General features: G+C 36.7%; 1 protein-coding gene across 2 annotated transcripts in view; it reads left to right on the top strand.

The window, feature by feature from the left end:
• KLHDC1 (kelch domain containing 1) overlaps positions 1–14,891 on the top strand; it is a 38,212-nt gene that overhangs the window by 8,706 nt on the left and 14,615 nt on the right. Inside the window, exons 2-9 of one of the 2 annotated variants that reach the window (XM_088839739.1) lie at positions 1,333–1,403; positions 1,857–1,974; positions 2,412–2,530; positions 5,709–5,787; positions 6,124–6,171; positions 7,378–7,461; positions 12,051–12,134; positions 12,615–12,673. In XM_088839739.1, coding sequence (XP_088695865.1) covers positions 1,333–1,403; positions 1,857–1,974; positions 2,412–2,530; positions 5,709–5,787; positions 6,124–6,171; positions 7,378–7,461; positions 12,051–12,134; positions 12,615–12,673 — 662 coding nt within the window. The remainder of the gene's footprint in view (positions 1–1,332; positions 1,404–1,856; positions 1,975–2,411; positions 2,531–5,708; positions 5,788–6,123; positions 6,172–7,377; positions 7,462–12,050; positions 12,135–12,614; positions 12,674–14,891) is intronic. The other variant, XM_055437018.2, reaches the window with a different exon arrangement.

Below are 14,891 nucleotides of genomic sequence, written 5' to 3'. Positions count from 1 at the left end.
GAAACTCGCATGGGTTCAGGAACGGAAGGAAGACTGGAACTTAACGACTTAAGGCAAGAAGAACTTTGGAGGGATAGCAGGTGCCATACAGCACAGAGTCATAAGAATTTTAGACCATCCTGCGAGCAGCAGGGAGGCACTGAAGGGACTTAAGCAGAAAAGTGACAGAAGCCATTTTCATACTATTTCTGTTGTAAAGGTGTACTCATGTGGCTACTAGAGCTGGATGCCATTAAACTTTAGAGTCATACAGTTAACTCCTTTTCTTAACGATTATTTACTTGTCCATCAGTCAGACATAGTTGCCTCAGTCAGACAGAGTGGAAGTTTCCTTGTAAATATTATTATAATATTTTTCTGCTCTGAGTGTATGTGTATGAGAATAGGGGTGGGGGAGAGATACAGACAGACAGAAACAGAGATGGAGTTAGAGACGTAGACCTAGTAGTCAGGATACTATTTTAAAAATTTAACTAATAGAGCAATGAGAATATTAACTAATTCTATTAGCATGTTAATAATTTATACATCATACAGAAATTCTTAAATTTTTAGACATTTAATTCTTAGATATTCTTAAACATCTTTTGCAACTAGCTATTTTTGAGTTATTTTATAACTTTTAAGTAATCCTGATAGATTTATGTAAGGATTTGTTTTAATCCCTAGGTTTTTAACCTTAACATAAAGAAAATTGTTATTTTATTCTTATTTTTCTTTTCATTATAAATATCAGAGTGTACTGTATATGTTATCAGCTTCTTTAGAGATTATTAATATTTGGAGTTGGCATTTTGACTAGCTAAATTTATCTTGATGCTTTGATTCTATATTTAATCAACATCTAACACTAGGCCTTGCACATAGTAGGCACTCAAAAAACATGTCCAGTGAATCAAGGTATATGATATGGTGCTCTTAATTATACTTCATAAAAGTTTCCTTTCTTAACTCCTCCCTTTTACCACAAATATATTGCCCTTTTTCGATATTCCTTTTCTTTCTGGATTCATAGTCTTCGGTATTCTGGTCTAATGTTACTGTTTTGCTGTTTTCTCTTTCTTGAACTTCCTTGGAAAGTTTAATGGCTCTCAGTCTTTTTCTGAGACTCATGTACTTGCTATTTTGTATTTGCCTACTTTCTCTTAGAAAATGTCTCTCTTCCCCTTCTCTTTTGATCTGTCTTAATTTCTATTGAAAAAACCCTCTTTGAGGCTGTTTATTGTTTTTTGTCTTTTTCACTATTTTCCTTGTGGTTTCCCCATCCTGAGCAACTATTTAGTTGTTACTTTGTAAATAATAAACATAATCTTATGTATTCTGTGTTTTTAGTCTATTGAAGACAATGAAGTATATTTGCCCAATGATGAGATTTGGACCTATGATATTGATAGTGGGTTGTGGTAAGTAATTTTACACTGCATAATGTCCAGTCTTAGTATCTGTTATAACTGTTGTCATAGACAAGAAGAGATTTGAGACCATACGCAGAACACACTGCAGTATTCTGCTGTCTTCCTTTCCTTTTTTTTCAGTGCTTTATTCCCTCTGGATGTTTCTCTCCCCAAATGCCTTCCGCTCTTCATTTGTTGTCCTTTACCATTCCTATCTGAAGACTTTGTTTTGCTCTATTTCCCAATTCTGGTGACTTGAGAAGATTTTGTAACTATTTTCCTCAGTAGGTTGAAAAATCTTTACCATGAATGATCTTACAGTTTTTAGAGTACTGGCTACCATGATATTTTAATTGTAATTGTCAGTGACAATTTTCATTGAAAAAGTACTGATGGAGTTCAAAAGGAATTTTAATTTGCCTTTCTGGAAAGTTACGGAATTCCACATTATTCTTGCTGCAGGACAATGCACCTCATGGAAGGAGAACTCCCTACCTCCATGTCAGGAAGTTGCGGTGCTTCCATTAATGGAAAGCTGTACGTTTTTGGAGGATATGATGACAAAGGCTACAGCAATCGAGTAATTTTTTTTCTTTCAATTCAGGAGTGCAGAAAAATATAATGTTTAATGTGTCACTTCATCTCACAAGTTTACAAGCATTTTGCAAAGAAGACATATGTAGAAAAGCTTGAGCTAACTGATAAGGTTTTAAAAGATAGAGTGAAAATGCAACATACCTGCTCCTCTCTGGTCCCAGATCCTTCTGCTTCAGAATTAACTGCTTACTTGGTTGATATCCATAGGGCAAGAACAAGAAGGGTAAAGATTCATTTCATTATGTTTCATATACTATTTTTGCTTCTAAAACATAGTCCCATTTTCATTAACTCTACAATTAAAATTTTTACCTTTTAAAGATAAAAAGTAATATTATTAATTTTGGATCACCTATCCCTGTGACATATATTTAATTTTCCGATGCCCTGTCTGTTAATAGTATTCTCCTCTTTTAAAAGCTTTATTTTGTTAATTTGCGAACAAGAGATGGAACCTACGTTTGGGAAAAAATCACCAACTTTGAAGGGCAACCACCCACACCACGTGATAAACTTTCCTGCTGGGTATATAAAGACAGGTAATGCAGCAAAACCACCTCATTAACTGCATTCAAGTAAGGATTATAGCTTGTGTCCAAAACAGAGAAAACTTGAAACTGATTTTTTTTCAAGATATAATTACAAACTGTTCTGACACTGATGATAAAGGCAGTTTTGAATCCTAGATAAGAGCCAGGTCATGAGAATAAATATGATGGAAGCAACTATTTGGGTTTTTTTTTTTTTATTGGAGACTAATTATTTTACCGGAGAAGGCAATGGCAAGCCACTCCAGTACTATTGCCTAGAAAATCCCATGGATGGAGGAGCCTGGTAGGCTGCAGTCCATGGGGTCGCTAAGGGTCGGACGCGACTGGGCAACTTCACTTTCACTTTTCACTTTCCACTTTCACACATTGGAGAAGGAAATGGCAACCCACTCCAGTGTTCTTGCCTGGAGAATCCCAGGGACGGGGGAGCCTGGTGGGCTTCCGTCTATGGGGTCACACAGAGTCGGACACGACTGAAGTGACTTAGCAGCAGCAGCAGCAATTATTTTACAATATTATATTGGTTGGTTTTGCCATACATTGACATGAATCCGCCCCGGGTGTACCACTATTTGTTTTTTTAAATTAATTACTTTATTAATTTTCTGGATAGTTAATATAGTCACATGGTTTAAAAATCAAAACCATATTAAAATGTCTAGCTCCCATTGTTGCTTCCATCCATCCTGTTCCTACCCCTCCAGATGTACAAATAGCTACTTTTATCAACATATTTTGTATTTTTATAGCAGTGGTTCTCAAACTTGTCTGCCATAGGAATAATATGGAGATTTTTTTTTTAATGCTGTGAAGCCCAGGTGATACCCTAGACTAACTAAATTATAATCAATGGGAGTATGATTTTTTTTAAGCTCCTCAGGTAATTCCAAGGTGCAGACACATTTGGGAACAGTTGCCCTCTGTTACTTTAAGCAAATAGAAGCAAACACATATGTATGTATACACATGTATATATATCTCTATATATATTTATCTGTATCTTTTCTGCCTCCTCTTTACACAAACATCTGTGTACTCTGTACACTATTCTGCATCCTGCTGCTTCTTTTAGTCTACACTGTACCATGGAGAACTTTCGTTTTTCTGTATCTCTAGTTGGAAAGCTTGTTTTTTTGTTTTTGTTTTGTTTTTACAACTGCATAGTAATCACCCATAAGGATTTCAGTTCAGTTCAGTTCAGTCGCTCAGTCATGTCTGACTCTCCGCGACCCCATGAATCACAGCACGCCAGGCCTCCCTGTCCATCACCAACTCCCGGAGTTCACTCAATCCATAAGGATTTACTATAGTTTAATTAACTTTTTCCTGATAGATGAAGCAACACTTAGATTATTTCAATTCCTATGCCATTACAAACTACGCTTTAATGAATATCTTTGTGTTTATATACATATAATTGCAGATCTATTTGTTGGATAAAATTCCACTATTTCTGGATCAAAGGATAATACATTTATAATTGTGGTAAATGTTTATTTTGCTAAGCCTGATGTAACAGAATTCTATAAATTGAATGATTTAAACAACAGAAATGTACTTCCCTGGTTGTCAGTGGTTAAGACTCTGCACTTCCACTGCAAGGGGCACAGGTGTGCATCCTGGTCAGGGAACTAGGATCCCGCACGCCATGGGGTGTGTCAAAAAATGTATTGTCTCATAGTTTTGGAGACTAGAAGTCTGAGATCAAACTGTCAGCACGGTTGGTTCATTCTCTGGGTTTTCAGGAAGAATCTACTTCATGCCTCTCCCTAGCTTGTGGTGACTTGTTGGTAATCTTTGGTGTGTAGAAGCATCATTCAGATCTCTGCCTTCATAGTCACATAGCATTCTCTCTGTACTTGCTTGTCTTCCTCCAAATTTCCCCCTTGTGTAAGAATACCAGTCATATTGAATTAGTGCCTACCCTAATCACTTCATCTTAACTTGATTGCCTCTATAATAGGGGTCCCCATGTCTCTGCCAAAATTACCTCATTCTTCCTGAACTTTGTCCACCTTTTACAAATTGGTCTGTTACTATTTCTGTTAGAATTACTTTAAAGGCCAGGTCTGCTAATTCCAATATCTGGGCCACCTTGAAGTCAGCTTATATTGACTCTTTCCTCTCTTGATCGTGGGTCACTATTTTTTTTTTTTTTTTTGCCTTTTCATATACCTTCTAATTTTACATCATATGACAGACATTCTGTTTGAAAGAACAGTAAAGGTTGTAGTAAACAATGCATCTCTCCAGAAAAGGACATGCCCTTTCTTTTTGAGGTTGCTGGAGTAGACTTTAAGTCAGTCTAACCTGCAGTTGGCCTGAGGTTAGGCTTTGTTGCAGCTTTAGTTTCTTTCGGTTTTAGCACTGGCTTCAAATGTTCTGATGCAGGATCAAGACTTTTCTTTGCTAGTTCCCCACATTTTGAGCACTAGGGATTGTGTAGAGATTTAGAGCTGGGCTTCACAGCCATGTTCCTACTTCTCAGAACTATGAGAGATCCCTCCTTGTTTCACAGCCTAATTGGTCGGTATTTAGGTTGCTAGGAAGTTCTCTTTGCTCCCCAATTCCACTTTATACTTTCTGTACCTTGAGTGATCTCTTTAAGCATTGCATGTCCTCCCTGGCCTTTTGCGGGCAGCACTCTGAGGTATTTCCCTTAGATTTCCTGTCCTGATCCCAAACTTTAGAGTTGATAGCTCAGATTGCCTCAAGAAGAGTTGCTGTGCTCTCTGCTGCTTCATACTCTTGGTGACTGACCCTAAGTCCTCTCTGAAGATTATGTGAATACTTTTTGAATAGATTCATACTCCCTAGGTGATTGAGTCTCTTAAGGTTCTAATTTGCTGTGTTAGCCTACACGTGACTATTAAAATTTTGACTGGCTTCTTTTACAAACCCTGTGTGTGCCAGGTTCTTCCTCCTGCTGCTGTTGCATCAAGGATGAAGGCAACAAGGGGCTTCTCTCTCCTGCTGCAGGCTCATCGCTTTCTGGAATTAGTTCACTTAGGTCTCTTTGTTCCCATAGCGGTTTGATTTTTTTTTTAATTATGGTTTTGTAGTTTATATGGCTTGTTTAAGTTGTGAGAGAAATGGTGTCTTTCAACTTTCTGTGACCAAGCTGAAAGCAGAACTCCCAAAGTGTGTCCTTTGTTTTGTTTTTCAGATTAATATATTTTGGTGGCTATGGGTGTAGGAGACATAATGAACTCCAAGATTGTTTTGATGTTCATGATGCATCTTGGGTAAGAGAGTAATCACTGTTTACATTTTCCTCTAATTTAGTGTCGCCTTAACGTTTTTAGAAATATTGAGCCCAGTCCTTCTCATTTTAATTTGCTATAATTGATACTATGAAAAAAAAATGTCTTTTCTCTCTTTTGAATTTGGGTTCAGTTGCCAGAGATTCTCTCACCTAATGATATCAGCCTTCATTGCTACTGGCAGAGTAATTTCTTTTACTGATGTCATAAATCACTTAAAGATGCTTCTATTAGACAAGTAGTGGCTTTAGCACAACTTGAAAAACTTTGTTCATTAGGTAACCACAGTGGCTGTTGCTGACATACACCTCCTTTTAGGTACGTCCACCAGAACTATTCATAGCTCAGACTGGCTTCTGTATGACAGTGAGTAAGTTGGTAGTGATACTGCTTTTTTCTACTTATTCTTACTGGCTAGAGAATAAACTATTTTATTAATGAAAGAGGTCATGACTTACAAAAATGAGATCTTTTAAAAGATAACTTTAAAAGCCATTGATCTCACCACCAAAATACACAGTAACCTCACTTTTACCTTCTACTAGTGTATTTTATTATCGTACATATTAATGTAAACGTATATGTACATTTCATGTATATCTCTTTGTATATGGGTATTTAAAATTTCTCCATAGGCTTTACTTAGACTGTGTGTGAAATTAATATACATTAATACAATTGAATGGTTTTTAAGTGATAAAAGTGGTTTACATGGTTTTTGAGTTTTTAAAATGAAGTATCTTTTAAGTTTTGCTACTTACAGTATTACTGATAATTTTTAGTAATATAACTTCCCACTAATTATGTCTACTCATCAGTAAAAGCTCTCATTTTTTTTCTCAACTAGTATAGTTAGGCTAATGATCGTGTCCTGAAGTTTATGGTGTACAGGTAGATTTTTTCACTTAGATTCTGAACTAGGTAAATTATTTAGTTTATTTGACTTGTTTGACAAGTCCTGATGAAAATGAATGATATAGTCTTGACGTATAACACAAAACTGCTGCAGAGGTAAGCTAGAGTAGTGGTAGAAGATTTCAACAATGCAGAAGATACTAAATACAGTTTAACTGCTAAATCTTTGCCTTGCCAAGTCTTCCTAGAAGACAAAGGAGAGTAAGCATACATTTAATGTGTAAGAATAAGCTGCTTAGTTAAGTGATTAGAATTCTTTTACGAAAAGAAAACCACTGTTCCCTAAAGTTTCTAACAGCAAAGATTAGAAATTTGGCACATGTACTTTAGGAAAATAGATTTTCATATCTAAATATCATTCTATCCTCTGCAATTTTCAAAGAGATAATCCTTTGAGAGGATTGGAGGATTGTCAACAAGTACAGTGATGTCATGCAAGCAACGCTATGAGAAGAGCAGTTGCCTGGTGATGCTGCTATAGCCTAGGGATCACACTTTGTGAGCCACTGGTGTCTGCGTTAAGTTTATAACTATGGTCACACTTGACTCTATTTCTGTAAAAATGTCTATTATTTCATCAGTAAATATGCAGTGAAACTATCATACAAATCTAAAAGTCATTAAAAACTTTTTAAATATTTAAAAAATTTGTTTTAGGAAGAGCAGATATTCTGGGGATGGCATAATGATGTTCACATATTTGACACAAAGACACAGAGTTGGCTTCAACCTGAAATTAAAGTAAGTATTGTGAAAAGTACCTTTATGTTTTTATATTCATTAATACTTTTAAAGTGAATTTCTTTTACTAAGTTATTGGCTGTTAGTAATTGAGTTTGTAATCATATACAAAGGGGTTCTCTTGAGTGCAGTCACTATTATTGTTTTTTATCACATATTTTTCTCCAGGCTAAGGTTTTCTAGAAAAATCTAGAGAGGTGCCATTATCATTCTTTACCCACAAGTGTAATGCCCTGATTTAATGAAGGCTCTTTTTAAAAGTCCTTTCGTAACAAAGTTCATGATTTTGAAAAGCCCATGTTTCATAAACTCATGAAATCTTACCACTCTTTCATGTGCTAGTGAGCAAACAGAAATTCACATTAGTTTAAGCCATAAAGAATTCTTGCATAGCTGGGAGGTATATTTTGAAGTGGCTCACACAGTGGAAAAGCTACAGGGACCAGGACCTTAGGAACTGGAGCAAGTTACCCAGCCTCATCACAACATTTCCATCTTTCTGTTGGCTTCTCCCTGCTTCTCTGTGTGCTAGCTTATTCTGTCTGCTGCAGACTGGCCAGCTCATTTAGGAGCGAATATGGCCCTGCCTATACCAGCAGTTCTTTCTGTTGGTACTGTATTTTTCAATATCTGTATCTTCACCCAGAAAAAGGACTCTGGCTCTACTTAGGTGTGTTCCTCCTCTATATCAATCCCCATTGCCAAGGGTATGATTGGCCAGGCCTGAGTCTGAGCCCTGTCCCTAGGGGAGCAAGGTATTGTGATTGGTCTGATCATTGGAACTGAATAAAATACTGAACAAAATTTTTGTTCAAATTTTTGAACAAAACCAAAAATTTGGTTCAAATTCTATCCTCTGTGATTTTAAAAGAGAGGAGAGAGGGTTTGAGAGGACTGGAGGATTGTCAACAAGGACAGTTATGAGTCATGCAAGTATGAGAAGAACAGTTGCTAGGTGATGCTGCTATAGCCTAGGGAAAAACGAAATTTTTGTCCACTAACATGCATGTGGGCTTCCTTGTTGGCTTAGCAGTAAAGAATCCACTGACAAAGCAGGAGATACAAGTTTGATCTCTGGTTTGGGAAGATCCCCTGGAGAAGGAAATGGCATCCCACTTGGAAAATCCCATGGACAAAGAAGCCTGGTGGGCTCTAGTCCCTGGGGTTGCAAAAGAGTTGGACACAACTTGATGAATGAACCACAACACTCTTGTATGCCTAAAATTCCTTACAGGTGAGCTTCTGTAAATAGAAGTGAGAGAAGTTCTATGCAAAATAAAGTGTTACAAGGCTTGACCCATCTCAGCATCCTCTTTTTCCTAGCAGTGGCTTTCACATTTCCAGTGTTCTTCTGTTCTATTCTAATTTGGGAACTGATCAACTATCAGTCAATCATATTTGTTGATGGAAGTTTCCTGCAGTCAGTATTTGAATGTTAAGATTTATGTGTTAATGAAATAAAAGCATCTTTTCTCTCGTAAAATAATTTCATATCAGTAAAGAGGTGGAGAGAAATTTTATTGACAGTGGATCTACTAAAACTCATCCTAGATCTCTTTCAGACTTCTTAACCCTTTGCTTCCTTAGAGAATAAGCAAGAATCTGGAGCTACTGCATACATAGTTTTAGAATGTGCTCCTTGGGATCAGTGAGCTGAGGTAGCTTATAAGGAGTTCTTTGGGGCTTCCAAGGTGGCTCAGATGGTAAATCATCTGCCTTCAATGCAGGAGACCCAGGTTCGATCCCTGGGTTAGGAAGATCCCCTGGAGAAGGAAATGGCAACCCACTCCAGTACTCTTGCCTGGAAAATTGCATGGATGGAGGAGCCTGGTAGGCTACAGTCCATGGGGTCACACAGAGTTGGACACAACTGAGTGACTTCACTTTCACTTTGGGACTTCAGGTCTTTCTGTGACTGTCTCTCCTTACCGTAGTTCGTATCCCTCCCATCCTTCTGTGCCAACAGCCTAACAGGCACGGGACACTTTTAGTTAATGTTTAACAATATTTTCACTGTGATCTCTCTGATCATTTCTTCAGATATGTTCTTCAGTTCAGTTCAGTCGCTCAATTATGTCTGACTCTTCTCAACCCCATGGGATGCACCACGCCAGACTTCCCTGTCCATCACCAGCTCCCGGAGCTTGCTGAACTCATGTCCATTAAGTTGGTGATGCCATACAATCATCTCATCCTCTGCCGTCCCCTTCTCCTCCTGCCTTCAATCTTTCCCAGCATCAGAGTCTTTTCCAATGAGTCTGTTCTTCACATCAGGTGGCCAAAGTATTGGAGTTTCAGCTTCAGCATCAGTCTTTCCAATGAATATTCAGGACTGATTTCCTTTAGGATGGACTGGTTGGATCTCCTACAGTTTAAAGAGACACTAAAGAGTCTTCTCCAACAAATGTACTCCAACAAAGAACTCTTACATTGTTTATATTCTATCTGAAAGTTTCTCTGATGTGGTTGCAGCTAGAATCTGTTTTCTTTATTTTCTAGAGACTTCCTTAAATTAATTCATTGTTCCTAAATATCTGCATCAAAGTGCAAGGCAACTTGATACAGTGTAACAGTTACTTGTTTTGAAGTTGAAGAAATTGGATTTGCATTCTAATTGTGTCATGACATGAAAGAGCTGTGTACTTCTAGATAAGCCATAGAGTGTGACATAGGCTTCCCAGGTGACCCTAGTGGTAAAGAACCCACCTGCCAATGGAGGAAATGCATTGGTTTTTAATACTTAAAGAATCTGCCTGCAATGCCAGAGACCTGGCTTCGATCCCTAGGTCAGGAAGATCCCCTGGATGGCAACCCACTCCAGTATTCTTGCCTGGAGAATTCCATGGATGGAGGAGCCGGGTGGGCTACAGCCTGTAGGATCACAGAGAGTCAGACATGACTGAAGTGACTTAGCACACACACATAGTGTGTCATTCATAAAGTGGAAGGTTGAAAAGTTTTCCTACACAGGATTCTTAACCCTATGAGAACAGAATTGCATTATTTTGAGTATTTCAAACAACTTAAGAAGCACTGTGCATCGTTTACACAGTCACATCAGTCAGTTCAGTCGCTCAGTCGTGTCCAACTCTCCGCGACCCCATGAATCACAGCACGCCAGGCCTCCCTGTCCGTCACCAACTCCCGGAGTTCACTCAAACTCATGTCCATCGAGTTGGTGATGCCATCCAGCCATCTCATTCTCTGTCGTCCTCTTTTCCTCCTGCCCCCATAGGCTAATGCAAATGCCATTACTTTGTTTTTGTTTGGACTGATTATGAACCCAGTTTATTCAGAAACTTTGATTGGCTATTAAATGTATTTCATAAATAAAAAAGGAGAAAGTCAACATTTATTTCATAATGAACATATCTGTAGTAGAAGAATTTTTCTAAAATTTCACATCAGAGACTGGATACTAAAACTGGTTTTGCTTGAAGAGTTGGGAACCGCAACACACATGGTTCCCTCTCATTTATTTAAAAGTCTTATGTAGGTAATGGGGCTTACCTGGTGGCTCAGATGGTAAAGAATCTGCCTGCAGTGCAGGAGACCCAGGTTCGATCTCTGGGTGGGGAAGATCCCCTGGAGAAGGACATGGCAACCCACTCCAGTATTCTTGCCTTGGAGAATCCCATGGACTTTGGAGCCTGGTGAGCTATAGTTGATGTGGTCGCAGAGTCAGACATAACTGAGCAACTAACACATGCACATAAAGGTAATATCAGAATTATTTCTTACTGTGTTGACCTTATAGTTATTCAAGTAAACCTGAAAAGTGTAGAAAGTTATGATCTTTGATGCAGAGATTAAATTTTGTATGCCCACATTCGGTAGCCAACAAGCTGAAAATACTGGGTTCCTTCAGAATTTGGAATGAAAAATACAAAGAGAAAAATACTCATCATGAACACGTGGAAATTACGCAGAAAATTATTTCTATTTTATTCATTCATCTACTCATTATACTTTTTTCCCACCAATTTAAAACTTCTCTGAAGAAAAGATCTGCTGTATTTATTCAGAGTAAAGGATAAAGGTGTATTATCAGTTAATGTCAAGAGTTTTAGTAAGAGATAAAACACTGGCTTAAGCCAAGAGTAAAGTTCTTATTGTGGAATTTGAAGCACCACGAGTCTTCAGGGACAGATATAATGTTTTTATTTGAGTCTCTGAGATTGCCACTCTGTGTACTGCTCATTCATGTTATTAACTCTGTATGTGTGTGTGAGAGAGAGAAGAGAGGAAAGAGGGGTCAGGTGTGTCAGAGAAACAGAGAATGTCTTTAAGTTTAATTTTTAAATCTTTACATTTTGAGCTAAAATTAATGTGAAATCTCATGCTGCCAAATAGTGTCAGGTATTTAAGGAAAACATTAAAAAAAATAAAGATCTGAGTGAATTAATTCCTTAAGAGTAGTATTTGTCTATAATTGCTTACTACCTTGAACAGACTTTTGCATTAGGGTTTTTAATTAAGTTACATACATAATTGTAACTTAGCAGCAAGTATTTTGCATACTGAGCATAGGAATGTAACTTACAGATGTTTTAAACCTTTGTGCTCTGTTTTCTGATCTCTGCTTGCAGGGTGGCATTCCACCACAGCCACGAGCCGCGCATACGTGTGCAGTTCTTGGAAATAAGGGCTATATCTTTGGCGGACGTGTTTTGGTTAGTGTTTTTTATGGAAATGGTCTTTTTTTGTTTGATGTTTCCTATAAAAATTTATCCTTTGATTTTGTGGAATAGCTGAACATTCAGATAATCTGGAGATTAAAATGCCATTCAATAATAACTTTAAAAAATCTCCTATTACCTGAACAGACCATATCTGAGTAATCACAGATGATTATAAATCATATTTTAATGGGGAGAATCCTTCACTTCAGTGATTTATCAGAAAAAAATTTACTTCTTATTATCTAAATCTTGTTAGTTTATACTCATTTTTTCCTTTCTCCCTTGACACATTAATTTGGTAGCTCTATGCTAATTTTATTAATGCTTAGCATTGTTTCCCAATATGTAAACTTCTGATAGTAAGTAAAATAGAGTTGATCTATTTTTAATATGACTTTATTTTAAAGCAAAATTTAAGTCCATGAAATATGTAAAACACTGGCTGACCAATTTCATACATTTTTATTTTAGCAAACTAGGATGAATGATTTGCACTATCTAAACTTAGATACGTGGACCTGGTCTGGAAGGTAAGTTCGAAATTCTAAGTATTGTTTTAACCTATAGGTATTTCTGTGTTTGTGTGTGTGTGCACATACACACTGTAATCCAAATTTGGGTCTGTAAAACTGAACAGATGTTTTCTTACCCTTCAGATTGTTTGCCTAAGCAAGGATTATATAGATATAAATATAGAGTTTGTTCTTTAATCAGGCTACCTAAAACATGAGAACACTAACAGTTAAAAATTGATTATGTGAAAGTACTGGGTTTTTTTGAAATTACTGGTTTTATATTACAAATTCTTAAGGGTCTTTAAGAAATAATGAAGTTTTAATGGAATCAGAAAACAAACAGATAATCAAGCAAGTCAAAATCAGATTTTATTGCTCCTAATATATATTTAGAAATAGAATAGTATATTTAGCTATCAATTCAGCTGTTCACGTAATGAGATAGAATAAGAGCCATACATTATGCCAAAGTACAAATACTATTTAAAAATGTAACCAAAAAAGTACTAGAAGGAAATATAACAATTTATCTTTAAAATCTTGGCATGGAAAAAGTTTTTCTAAAGATGATATAAACCCAAAATTCATAAAAGACTGATAAGACCACTTAAGAATTAAATATTTCTGTGTAGAAATTAAATATTTCTGTGTAGAAATATATACCATAAAAAGTTAAGAGGCAAGTTGGAAAATGCAAGCAAAAAGCAAACTAGAAGTAATATTTACAGTAATTCTAATAGAAAGGGCTATGATTCACAAGAACTCAGAAAATCAGTACGAAAAAGACAAAACAGTAAAAGTGAACAAGGAACATGAATGAGCAACTCATAGAAGAAATACAAATATTTATAAATTATTTTTTTATGTTCAACTTCATAAATTGTTAAAAAAATTGAAATAAAAATTATAATTTTCACTTACTAGGAAGAATAATTACAAATGGCCAGTGTACCCTAGGTTGTAACAACGCAATTAGTGGGCGTTTAAATTGGTACAGTTTTCTGGAAGGTGGTCTGGCAATGTGTTTAAAATACAGAATTTCTACTTTGATCCAAAACTCCTCCCAAGACAAAAATTGGACAAGTGTTTATATGTGTGCACATATGTGAATAAGTGTGTGCATACACAACAAAGATGTTTATGGCAACCTTATTTATAAAAGCAAAAACATGACATCAACCCTCATGTCCATAAGTGGGGGCTTGTTAAATCATGGTACATTTGCCCCGTGAACTGCCATGCTTCCATTACCAAAGGAAACTGTGCTTCATGGAAATATTCTGCAACATATTAATTGAATGAAAAAAATTTACAGAACAGAATATGTGATCCTATTTGTATATTTTTAATAAATATGTTTGCTGCTGCTGCTGCTAAGTCACTTCAGTCGTGTCCGACTCTGTGTGACCCCATAGACGGAAGCCCACCAGGCTCCCCCGTCCCTGGGATTCTCCAGGCAAGAACACTGGAGTGGGTTGCCATTTCCTTCTCCAATGTGGGAAAGTGAAAAGTGAAAGTGAGGTCGCTCAGTCCAATCGTGTCCGACCCTTAGCGACCCCACGGACTGCAGCCTACCAGGCTCCTCCATCCATGGGATTTTCTAGGCAAGAGTACTGGAGTGGCTTGCCATAATGTGCATAAAAGTCAGGAAAGATATATACCCAATTATGATTTCTTATTGCTGGAGAACAGGATTACAGAACTCTCCTTTATAAAAAATAATTTTGTGGCTGAACATTTTGTAACCCAAATATTTTTTAATAGTTACAAAATCAGTAAAAATATTTCCATTTTGGAAAAAACAAATTACATCTTCTACCACGGGCCCATGTTATTCTCACCGCCTAAATTAGTTAAACTTTTGCACTTATGGTCTTTTTGTGTGGTTTTTTTTTTTTGGACTCAATGCATGGCATATGGGATCTTAGTTCCCTGACCAAGGTTTGAACCTGTGTCCCATGCACCAGGAAGTCCTTGTGCTTATGTTTTTATTTTAAGAATATGACAATATTTGTTTGAAATCTTTAGAGGTTTATCCTGGATCTTGAATGGCTTGCATGCTTTTATTTTGCAGTTAGAGTAGCTAGTGTTTTCAGGAAATTCCATAATAAAAAGACCAAAGTACACAACAACAACAAAATCCCATAGTTAGCTGAAAATACAAAATTAAACGTGAAACAACAGTCAAAAATGATAGACATGAAAATAATTACATTGAAAACCTGAAGAGGTT

Source organism: Moschus berezovskii, chromosome 9 (genome assembly GCF_049115385.1).
Source record: "Moschus berezovskii isolate FMDL1 chromosome 9, NW_MosBer_1.0, whole genome shotgun sequence".
Classification (NCBI taxonomy): domain Eukaryota; kingdom Metazoa; phylum Chordata; class Mammalia; order Artiodactyla; family Moschidae; genus Moschus; species Moschus berezovskii.
This window is presented reverse-complemented; position numbering and strand designations above follow the sequence as displayed.